This window comes from Tachysurus vachellii, chromosome 21 (genome assembly GCF_030014155.1).
Source record: "Tachysurus vachellii isolate PV-2020 chromosome 21, HZAU_Pvac_v1, whole genome shotgun sequence".
NCBI classification, from domain to species: domain Eukaryota; kingdom Metazoa; phylum Chordata; class Actinopteri; order Siluriformes; family Bagridae; genus Tachysurus; species Tachysurus vachellii.
The window spans coordinates 9,374,362-9,387,380 of NC_083480.1; the positions used below are offsets into that span (position 1 = coordinate 9,374,362).

Here is a 13,019-nt window from a genome sequence, read left to right on the forward strand (position 1 = left end):
CTGTATATTAATATAGTCACAGTCTTATGATCCTTCTTACATGGTCAGCAGTGGTACTATGATTCAGATTTAGAACAACTTTTCCATCTCTATCCCTGTCTCTCATTATGCATCTTCTTCTTTATTGGCTGAGAAGAACGCTTATAGATCTGGCCACTTCCCAGGATTCTTTGCTGCAGTGATGCTGCTAGGATTGAGGCATTTAAAAAGGAGGGACGTTCTTATACCTCAAACACTGTATACAGTGATGTATAGTCGGTTATCTTTTTCTCCCCATGCGTGGGAGTGTGTCAGAACACACTGCTGTTTTCAGGCAGTATACGAAGGTCCTGCATCACGGCTGCCAGAAATCCAACAGCCTTCAGCCTGCCTGGCACATACTCACACACACACACACACACACACACACACACACACACACACTCACACACACCCACACCAGACAAATCTCAACCTGCCTTACACTACTGCTGTACTACATCTCAGAGACATCTCACCTGCTATATCATCAACTCTACAAATCTCCATTCATATCTATATTCAGATTTCATTCCTTCTGAGCACATAGGACTTGGCTTGAGAGTTTAAAAATGATCCAGCTGGTAAATCTACTAGTCATTTATTATATGCCATGACTATTATCAATAATTCATTCATTCATTCGTCTTCGGTAAATGCTTTATCCTAGTCAGTGTTGCAATGGATCAAGAGCTTATTTCGGGAGCACTGAGTGCAAGGCAACTTTAACTGGAAATTTAAAGTAGCCATCTCACCTCCCTGCTTGAAAATTTGGACAAGGTTGGAAGAAGAAACCTACATGAACACAGCAGAAGCAAGTGAAATTATACACGGGTAGAAAACCCAACCCAAAGTTCAAGCCGAGTCATGTGATTTTATTGTCATTCCAGCCATATTCAGCTGGTTCAGTACACAGTAAAATAAAAGAATGTTCCTCTGGTACCACGGTGCTACATAAAATAAACTGTTATTACTGTAACTCACACTACACAAAATCGGTGGTTAGCCACAAAACTGGCTAGAAGGAGGAAAACAGGTAAGGCTGACAAAAACCACAAGGATTTTTTTAAACAGTGAACACTAATCTACAAAAAAACCAAACATAACCAACATGGCGGTATGACATACACTGGCACAGACAATCACACAAATATCAATTAACTAGTAATGAGCAGTTGCAAGGGATCATGGGAATGCAAATTTGTGCCCACGCAATGGAAATGCATCAACATAACGCTATTTGTTTCCGGATCACTGGGATTGAGAATGTTGGGCTGATCATTGGGATGATGAAAATGTTTTATTTCTATGGGTCTGCTTTAAATAGCAGAGTTTTGTTTTTTAAACCTTTTGTTTATTTTAAAAATGAGAGATATATTTCCTCACAACAGCGTTTTTAGACTGACAGGTTCCTTAGTCTGTGTCCTAGTGAATCAGAATTGATGTGTTCATTGATAGAGGCTTCAGGGAACATTTGAACGTCACACTGGATAAGTGAATCTACCAAAAGTCGTAAATGTAAATGTACCTGTTTTCTTATAAGAATACGTTTGCAGTCAATGACAATGTCAAGGCTAACACCTTAGCCCTAAACTCTAACCTTAACCTTTCTATGTAAAACAATAGGTATATGCCTAGTAATAATTTCAGTCACTGTATTCTCCATTCTACTTATAAATCTAATATTTTACAGTGGAAATTCCAGCATATATAAGTTCCATTTTCACTTTTGCAAGATATCTCTCAATGTAGTAGGCAGTGTAGAGGACAATCCTTGAGCTTCATCCCAACTTGTCCAAAGTCAAACAATTAAAGGTCTTTTTTTTTTTTACAGTAATCAGTAATAACAGAACAGAACCTACAGTATGTGCAAAAGTGTGAAAATTTGTGAAAATGAATGTTAATTAATTCATTCTTTTTTTAATGAAAGTTGAAATTTAAGCTTTTAAAGAAAAAAGCATATATTCAGAGTTATGCAGTGAATGATTTCTGGAGTAAATAGTTTTAATTGTGTTATATCCCGTTAATTAATCGAATACATTATTTAGCTTGCTAACTAAAGACTTGGCTATTGATTTCTTCTTGTGTAGTTATTGTTTCAAAACCAGTCTATCATGTCTCTCTCTCTCTTATTTCAAAAGTCACTTATTTCATAGAACATCCACATACCAAATTGTCATATCATATCACAGAACAATAGCAATATTCTATTTATTAAAGTATTACGTAATCATGTGTGACCTACCAGCTGTAAACAATCATTATTGCTTAAAATATATAATAAGATAGCAATAACAACAATAATAATTCATAAATTTTTGACTCCTCCAAAAAAAAATTACCATGTTAATGACTACACAATAACTAACTTTTAAATTAAAATAAACCAGCCAGAACTATTATTACAGCTGTTATTTAATAGATAATGAATTGTCACCAGTTAAATTTGAGAATTTGAGAATGCAAACTTTTTACTTCCATTTCTTTCACACGTTTCCTTTTCCAAATGCCATATACATTTAGCCTTTTAAGCTTTTCTTTGCCCTCACGTTTATAGTGCTGATTAAGATTGTTTTATTCGTGGTCTATTGACTGAGTCTATTTTATGTATTTTTGTGTCACATGGAGCTTGGTGTACGTGTGTTCCATTAATTATGGCACTTTCCACACATAGGTGATACTTGGCTTGTGCTCCAAGGTAAAATCATTACCCCTAAGTATATTGTAGGACTTTTTTCCTGAGAAAACACCAGGTTACCATCCAATATGGCAGTGACATGAAAAAATAAGCTCAAGTCAAGTCTCTCTCTCTCTCTCTCTCTCTCTCTCTCTCTCTCTCTCTGTCGCTCAGTTTTAATTATTGCCCACACCAATCATCACAAGCCTTCAAACTGGACAGTAGTCTGTAAATAGAGTCAGCCGTATTTGAGCTCACCTACTATCTCATGCCATGCCAGGAGGGAGAGAATGGCGGGTGTGTAGGTGAAAGTGGGATTTGTGCTACTGAAAAAGGAGGTCAGATCCTCAGGCTCAGGTTTTTTCTCTGTCAGAAAGTTTTGATCCCTTTGATTTTCCCCAAGGAAGGATGGAGAGAGATGCGGTGGGAGGGAATAGAGTGAGAGAAGGGAGAGAAGGAGGGAGATTTACGGTGCCACTTCACCTTCTTTTAAAAAAGTACTGTAGTTTCATTATCCGGAGCTCAAAGACAGACAGACAGACAGACAGACAGACAGACAGATAGACAGACAGACAGAGATAGAGAGACAAAGACAGAACACAAGAGGAATATCTTACTGCATAAATTGAGGAGGCTGATTTCCATAGCAGTGCATAAGCATACGTAGCAGTCGGGGTGATTGCCTTCTTAAAACAATATTTAAGAGGGAACCACATTGAAAGCACAAATTAACTAAAATTTTAATCCATCTCAGTTAATTAACCACATGTTTCAGCAGATTACATCAACCCTCTCACTAGCAACAATGTGGAAAAGTTTCTTATGTGAATCCATCTTATTTACTCCACAATGCTTGCACTTACTGTAGCTATTAAAGTAGATGGATCATAAAATTAATCATTCTCTGGTTCTGTGTGTGTGTGTGTGTGTGTGCTTTTGCAGCAGACGATGGCTGTGGGGGAACACTACGAGGTCAGAGCGGCGTCATCACAAGTCCAAACTACCCACAGGAGTATAACAATAATGCTGACTGCACATGGACAGTGTTGGCTGAGCCAGGTGACACCATCGCCCTCGTTTTCACTGACTTCCAGCTAGAAGAAGACTACGATGTCCTGGAAGTCAGTGGTACAGATGGCTCTGCACAGTGGTGAGTGTGTTTATACTTATCTATCCAGGTTATACATCCCTACATTCACCACTTCTTCATATCCATGGGGTGTGTAATAAACTCTGTTATACACAAAACACATTCATATGAATAAGTTAAAAAAATGTAGCTGAAGTGTCTGCATGATTCTTTGTGTAGTAAGCCATAAAACTTTATGGTGTATCCCCATTCCAGATTTGGTCTTAAATTACAGTAGATATAGCACCGAAAAGGTACATTTGAATTCAGTCTCCCTGTTCCAAGGATAATAAAGTTCCCTGATACAAGCATTGTGAGAGGAGAACTTTGAATTATGTTTTCCATTATATTTTCTATTTTGTTTTCAGTAGAGATTTTTCCTGATGAGGCACCGCAAGTATAGGAAAGTAAATGGTGCTTTGAGTTTCAAGGCCCAACACAAAAGTCACTTATTTCATAGAACATCCACATACCAAATTGTCATATCATATCACAGAACAATAGCAATATTCTATTTATTAAAGTATTACGTAATCATGTGTGACCTACCAGCTGTAAACAATCATTATTGCTTAAAATATATAATAAGATAGCAATAACAACAATAATAATTCATAAATTTTTGACTCCTCCAAAAAAAAATTACCATGTTAATGACTACACAATAACTAACTTTTAAATTAAAATAAACCAGCCAGAACTATTATTACAGCTGTTATTTAATAGATAATGAATTGTCACCAGTTAAATTTGAGAATTTGAGAATGCAAACTTTTTACTTCCATTTCTTTCACACGTTTCCTTTTCCAAATGCCATATACATTTAGCCTTAGCCTTTGAAGCTTTTCTTTGCCCTCACGTTTATAGTGCTGATTAAGATTGTTTTATTCGTGGTCTATTGACTGAGTCTATTTTATGTATTTTTGTGTCACATGGAGCTTGGTGTACGTGTGTTCCATTAATTATGGCACTTTCCACACATAGGTGATACTTGGCTTGTGCTCCAAGGTAAAATCATTACCTCTAAGTATATTGTAGGACTTTTTTCCTGAGAAAACACCAGGTTACCATCCAATATGGCAGTGACATGAAAAAATAAGTCAGGGTTAGGATCGGGTCATAGAATCGCTGTTTCAAGTTGCCATGTTGGTGCTTCTTCAGCTGCATCGAGCTGTTTATAGCTGAGCTTGAGCAATTAGCGAGGTGCTGTGCTGCTTGCAGTCCTTTTTATGAGGAGCTGATAACATAGATCTAACAATTAGTGATAACTAAGCATTTTTTTCTATCAGCATTTTTACCCTTGTGTGAAAGCCATGATTAATGCATAGAATTTCATCTTGACTTTGGCATTGATGGCCAGTGTTACATGATTTCACTCAGCAATTCTAATCTGCAGCTGTTGTGCTAAAATAATCTTCATAAAAACATAATATTATCTATTATCTTTTTCGACTGAAGCAATCTGTATAAGTCATGTGTTCAGGGATTATATGGATTATATGGATATGGATATATTATATGGATAACTGATGGTTTGTGGAATTCTAGTGATGCTGAAACATGGTGATTGGACACAGGAAGTTATGAGAACAAAATCTAAATAAATATCTTGATGAAACAAATGCAAAAATATTAACCCAGATAATTTATTACTGTATGTAAATGTTAATTTAATGTTAAAATCCTAATTATTTGTATTGTCGTTTGGCTGCACAGAGGTGAGGTGAATAGCTTTGCTCCGATCTTGAGCTGCGTATGTGGAGCTCTGCATCCTTTTACCCATGCCTGTGTAGGTTTCCTTCTTGTTCTCAGACTTCTACATCATTTTAAATAAATGCAATAGGATTGGCCAATAAATTGTCACTAGATGCGAATGAGTGTGTGAACGTCAGTGTATTCCTACCTTGTGCTGAATGTTACTGGGCTAGACTCCGGATCCATGACCCTAACAAGGACAAAACGGTTACTGAAGATGAATGAATGTCCCAGGAGTCAGTCAGTGAGACAGGTTGACTGACAGCATGGCAGTGAGGTAACAAGCCCCAGTGTATTCAAGAGGAAAGACATCAGCCATTAAATAAATCTTAATTCTATAGCCTAAATCTGTGTTGCTTGTAATTTCAATTCAATATCCATTTAAAGGTTTGCAAAATGATGTATTGGGTTTAAACAGGAGATCTCCATGATCTAAATATACAGTGTATTGCATAAGTATTTTGCGACAAGGTTCTGAAAAAGGATCCATCAGAGTTTGGGTTTTGTTTTTTGTTTGTTTGTTTGTTTGTTTTTTAACATCCAACAGACACCACTATTAAAAAATTTAAAGAATATGGCTTTATTGTATGTTGACCTAGGGGTGGCCATCCAGCAAAAGGCACTGACTAGGTAAGTTGGACTTTATTCAGTGAAGCAATCGAGAGCTCCAAGAAAAGAATGAAGCTGAAGAGATTCCACAGTTCAGAAGAGAGAATCTGTATGAAATGGTTCACAGCTGTAGGATAGCAGGACAACTATAATGCAGACATGCCAAGATGGTGGGCTTTAAAAATTGGAGTGGAAAGCAACTAAAAAAAAGGTCTTACAAAATTTCCTTTGGAGACGCTGTAAACATGTGGCAAAACCTTCTCTGGGCTGATTATATCAAAATTCATCTCTTTGGCCTTGGCACAAAGCACTACTTTTTATGAAAAACAAACACTACCATTACTCTGAGAATACTATCAGAAAAATATGGCATGGTGGTAGTAGCATCATCAGGATGCTTTTTTTATCAGTAGGAACTGGGAAATTGGCCAGAGTAGATTGAAAACATTTGCAATGCTACATTAGTGCAGTTCAAATCTAAAAGCCTGAATGCATTACTCTGGCCCAGTCAAAGCCCAGCCCTCAATCTGAGCAGGAGGCAAAATATCAGGTTCTTAATGTGCAAAACTGATGGAGACATTTCTCAAAAGACTTGCAACTGTAATTGTAGGCAAAGACGGTTATTGACCCATGGGCTAAGTATGCATCCAACCAGTAAATGTCTACTTATTTGTTTACTTAACCTTTATGTCACAATAAAGAATATTCAAATGCTAAACGTATTCTTTTTTTTTAATTCCAAGTACGTTCCCTCCAGTTCACAGTTAACAGTAAAAGTTGGGAAAAGTTGGGAGAATTTAGATCTGTGTGAAACTCTGCATTATTTTCTGTACACTTTATTCAATGTGTTTTATGTATGCTGTATGAAATGAGCTTGTATTCTGTATATTACACTGAGCTAAACTGAAAGCTGTGCAAAGTTCTGAGCAATATGCCAACTGACCTATCGAAACCTCAGACAGAATTCAAACAGGCTTGCACATGAGTACAGTAAGTGATTGAGGGGACAGTGTCAGAATGAGAGGTTGATTAGTATATGAGTTCAGATTGCATTGTCATTTCAGTGGGCAGCTGTGTGATGAGCAGAGAGACAGAGAGAAGACACAAAAGGACAAAATATTCTGAACTGACGCTGCCAGCTAGGTAGAGTTTGGACTTGGTTCATTTGGCTCAGAGCACAATGATGAGGACTTTTCACTGACCAGAGATTAAACTTCTCTCTTTGTTCTACTTTCCTTTTTAGTTTGATTCAGACTCTTAGTTCTATTTGCCTGAAGATAAACTTTGCCAGTAGAATTTATTTCCATTTCAATCAAGGAATGGGATATTTTTGGAAATGGCTCAATCTTGCAACTGTTATGTGTCTCTCTACTGCTTTTTCCCTAAAGCATACTTAGGATCTGAGCAGCTGCACATTCATTAGGATACTACAGTATAAACTCCAAGAGGTCACAGTTACATTTTCTCAAGTACACTTTGGGCTTGACTGTGATTATTGTAGATTTTCAGAAGGAAAACCTCAGGCAGAAAAAAAAATAATCTAAATCTGATTTCAGGTCAGTAATGTGCGTTCATGTATAGCTTGTGGCGTCGTCTCATTGTGGTATCTATTTTGTAGTCAGGATTAATCACAGACTAAATGTTGTTACGACATTATTCATATATAGTTTTAAAAACCACAGACCTCATGTTACCTCATTTTCTCCACTTTCATACGAGATGCAGTCCGGAAGAGGAAGCGTATTAGGCATATTAGGCTTTTTCATTGATTTTTCATTGTCTAACTTCAGCAGTGAACAGATGTGTATTTACACATACTCATGGACAGATTAAATACACACACAATGTCATTATAAAACTAGGAGACTTCCTATTGTGATCGACAGCTATGTAGTTCTGAACACCTTATATGCTTCTTCTTAGCCTTCTTGTCTTCCCCCTGTCACCACACATGGGGTCACAGCATGGCCTTTAATTAAGCACACAATTAGCTGAGAGATTGGAGCAAGCATACGGAGAGAAGGATAGCAAGGGGATGGCGATTCAAGGTAATTTGACCTTCAAATGCTCTGGAGTTTGCAGAGGAAAGAAATATGAGCTAAATTAAATTTAATTTAATGTAAATTTACACACACACATATACACACACAAAATACATGTATATATACATACAGTACACACATAGAGGCCAGAGCACACTGCTCATGAAAGATCATGGGCAATTAATCTATGCATAATGCCCAAAAAAGGCTGATTTTTTTTATTTAATTTGTTACTTTCTTACAAGAAAAATCTCAACAAAAGCATTATAAAACATACCAGGAGCATAATTGAGAGACTCTTCTAAACCCATGCATTATTTTAGATTTTTCAAAAGTATGTAAGCAATCCACAGGTCAAAAACACAACACATTTTCCAATACAAAGGAATATATCCATCCAGTTGCCATTAAAAATTAGTTCTGAGGTGGTATTATTATTATTATTATTATTATTATTATTATTATTATTATTATTATTATTTTATCTGGTTTAGTTATTGTTACATTAAGTATTTTGGGCTGAATGAAAAAATATACTGAAAAAAAAAGAGCAAAAAAAAAAAAATACATCAATACCAGCGGTACTTATTAATGAACAAATTACCCCTGCTTTCCATGTAACACTAATGATCTATTGCTTGCCATGAAAAGCAGAGAGAAAGCATCAAACAGTGCATATGCAGTGAAGGTACCCACCGGTTGTGAAGTAACGATTAAAGGCCAGATCAATTCACGGTTTAAATTAAAGAAGATGTCGGTAGGATAAGCTTAGCTCAAACATAGCAAAGTCTACAAAGGTGGGCTGTATGAATGAGCGGTAGTGTACAAAAACATATACGGTAGTGTACAAATGCTTATTGGTGATTTAGAAGAAATGTGGGAAAAGGTGATATCTAATAAATGATATCTGAAGTTTATGGCTACATTTGGCAACATCACCCTAAGAATAATGAAGCGTGATGGTGGTAGCATCATCACAGTGTGGGGAGGATTTTAATCAGCAAGCTTGCCTTTATTCTCTACAGGCTTGCCTCTATTCTCTGTCTCTATTCTGTTTCTGCTGCTGAGTTACTGTATCTGTCTTGTCTACTTTTTATTTGCAGTAGTTTTGACTCCCTTAATGTTATGAAAAAGGCTGAGAGTTTCATACTCCTACTAAGATTTGATCAACCCAGCAGTGCTCATACACCAAACACAACATTCCATGTAATTTAACATAAAGGATTTTTTAAATGAAGGTTTTTCATAAATCAAAATTCAAATGAAAGAGTAGAGATTGAGGACACAGCAAGAATGCGTTAGATGCTTGTATCAGAGTTCATGTGTGGGAGGAATATTCCTTGGCACATTTTGAAATCTCTGCACAAAGGACATTGTCATAGAAGGTGTCCTCTTAGAAAGAAAGAAATAAAAATAAAAAGATTGCTCCTAATTGTGTGACTGCACGTGTGAGTCTCTGGCAACTTCATTTTCCTGACAAAATTCACTGAGATGTCTTTAAACATCTAGAAAAAAAACTGAATTGCTTACATGAATGAGTGCAGAGGAGGATTCGTTTTAATACAGGCTTGTAATTTCAACATATTACTGCTGCAGATGTTCTTCTGACATTTACGACTTCTCTAGCTCCTCTGAGATGGAACTGCTCACAATTGAGCAAATGAGATTCAGAGGCCCTTTAGTATTTTATTACCTTTTATTTCTGATCTATGACAAACCGTCTTTGTCATAGCCTCCAAATCTACTCTTTTTAATCAGGATAGAAAAAACATAACAGCCTCAAGCAACCAGATTCCTCTGCAATGAACATGCATACACATGCATTTTTATTTTTGTTTTTTTCCTAGTTAATGTTGGATTTGATTGAAGTCTCTATTGATTATTTACAGCCAAGAAGAATACATTTAAAAATAAAACAAAAATAGTATATATTTATAACTTTAGAATTATACATTTTAAATACATTTTTAAACACGGCTTTGGCGTGTTAGTTGCAGTGCACTATGCAACAAGCTATTGTAAACAAGCTAACATTAACTAGATAAGTAATATTTTCATCGCTAATATAGCGGATTCATGGAAAATTACACGGTAATCAGCATTTTTGCCACAACTAATTTATGAATGAGTCTGCATGAGTCTAATTTATGAATGAGTCTAATTTTTTTTTTTTTTTTTTCGGGAATCCTCGGATGGGGGACATGTCCGGGATTTACGCTCAAGGTGTCGCCACAGCAAATCATCTGTTTCCTCCTAGCTCTATCCTCGGCATCCTCCACTGTCCATGTCCACTTTCAACACATCCATATCAGTTCAGTTCACTTATTTATTTCACTGATCCATATATCTTCTCTTTGGCCTTCCTCTTGACCTCTTACCTGGCAGCTCCAGAGCCGTCCCTCTGATGTGCTCGTTCCTAACCCTGTCCATCCTCTTCACGCTTACATTGAACCTCAACATCCTCATCTCTGCTACCTCCATCTCTAACTCATGTCTTTTCCTCACTGCTACAGTCTCTAAGCCATACCGCGTAGCTGGTCTCACTACTGTCTTGTACACCTTTCCTTTGATTCTTGCTGACACTCTTCTGTCACACAACACCCCTGACACTTTTCTCCACCCAGCCCAACACGCCTGTTCTCACCTCTTCACCTCATAACTTTAACATTATACAAGCATTAATTAGTTCTGAATAGATATCTTATTTACTGTATGTGATATTTAGGAATTGATCATGTTTACAGATCATTTGACGTTGAACAATTATTCACTGACGGCACATTTGTTCTAGACAGCAGAGGAAATGTCACATACCTTCAGAGCTCTATACACTCATTCATCTTCATGTTCCACTGAGAATGGCTTCATCTCTCTGCAGTCTACTCTTACACTGTTATTGGCTGCTGACAAACTACTTCCTGTTCCTCTTTATTGTTATTGTTATTGGCCTGATCCTGTTTCTCCACTCAGCTGTCATTCCATGATATTAACCATCAGTCAAAAGCCTTCTTCTGCTTTGTGATGTATAATCACATGTCTCCCGATTAGATCTGCAGAGGATGATTGTTCAGATATTTTGAATACAAATCTCTTCTACAACATGAAGGACTTGATACCTCAGAATTTGATTGGCTTATGAAAAGTTTATTGGGATAATCCATTCATTCATTCATTCTATTTCTACCGCTTACCTACCTCGGGTCACGGGGAGCCTGTGCCTCTCTCAGGCGTCATCGGGCATCAAGGCAGGATACACCCTGAACGGAGTGCCAACCCATCACAGGGCACACACACACTCTCATTCACTCACACAATCACACACTACAGACAATTTTATAGAGATGCCAATCAACCTACCATGCATGTCTTTGGACCAGGGGAGGAAACCGGAGTACCCGGAGGAAACCCCCGAGGCACGGGGAGAACATGCAAACTCCACACACACAAGGTGGAGGCGGGAATCGAACCACCAACCCTGGAGGTGTGAGGCGAACGTGCTAACCACTAAGCCACCGTGCCCCCCATTGGGAAAATTATTATATTTTTTTCAAAAAATTTTACATCACACAATGGTACAAATGTCAATATCACATACCCAGTAGCCAAGAGGTTTAGAGAAAGGGGAATACTCTGCACTTAAATTGATGAGTAGATGATGTCTTTTAAGCAATTAGTACAGATGAACCATACTCAATCTCCCCAAGGTTATGAGATAGCAAGGGAAAAAAAAATTATAATGTAATGATCTCTCTCTTCTTTACTTTCTCTCTCTCTCTCTCTCTCTCTCTCTCTCTCTCTCTCTCTCCCAATCTCTTTGGTGTGTTTAAAATGGAACAAATACTGCCACCTGTGTCTGTAATTGGAAGTAATCTGGATCTAAAAGTTTGGTTAAAATGCTGATTTCCCTGTCGCACATATCACCGATCCTAAGTGGTGTCACCACAGAATATTTTCCGCAGCAGTATTCAGTCCAACCTAATAGATGTTTGAGGCTATAGTGCCTATTAGAATATGTTGGTATTATGGGAAGGTACTGTAGTGATGTTTGCTGCTTTCCAAAGTCTGTTTCTAACTTATAGCTGTAGCAATCGATTCTCTGTCTCTAAGACACTGCATTATGAAAGAACACAGGCAGCAAGGCAGCAAGACACCTTCTTCTTCTTTTGGACACACTCTTTGTTACTGTCTCTCTGTCACCTTGCTCTCTCGCCTGTCTTATATTCTGTCTGTGACTCATCCAATCTATCATGTCTTCCCACCCCTTCTCTCTCTCTCTCTCTCTCTCTCTCTCTCGCTCTCTCTCTCTCTCTCTCATTTGTTCACTGCCCTGCTTATTGAGATGCCATAAAACATCTGGATGCTCTCTGCCCTCCCTAATTATCTGATGAAAGAGTTTCATTTTAAAGTCATTTGCTGTGAGTACAGATTCCTTTTCTTTACCACTTCAGACTCTTCATTTATAAAATGGGATGAAGCTCAACTAAGACAAATGGTGAACAAAGTTGCATGGTACATGGGCAGCAAAGAGAAAGTGTTTTTATATCAAATGGGGACGTGATGGTTCAGTGGTTAAGGCTTCTGGTCAGAAGGTCGGGTTTCAAACCCACAAGCTACTGAGACATCAAGGTTTGGTCCTTGAGCGAGGCCCTTAACCTCACCTGCTCCAGGGGTGCCGCACTATGGCTGACCCTGCGCTCTGACCCCAGGCTCATAATAACCTGGGATGTGAAAAAACTTAAAAGCATTTCACTGCATGTCGTATGTGTATGTGACAAATAAAATTTGAATT

General features: G+C 37.6%; 1 protein-coding gene across 1 annotated transcript in view; it reads left to right on the forward strand.

Moving 5' to 3' along the window:
- The window catches only part of csmd2 (CUB and Sushi multiple domains 2), a 250,762-nt gene that overhangs the window by 57,921 nt on the left and 179,822 nt on the right, over positions 1-13,019 (forward strand). The window contains exon 4 of the mRNA XM_060897641.1: positions 3,638-3,845. Coding sequence (XP_060753624.1) covers positions 3,638-3,845 — 208 coding nt within the window. The remainder of the gene's footprint in view (positions 1-3,637; positions 3,846-13,019) is intronic.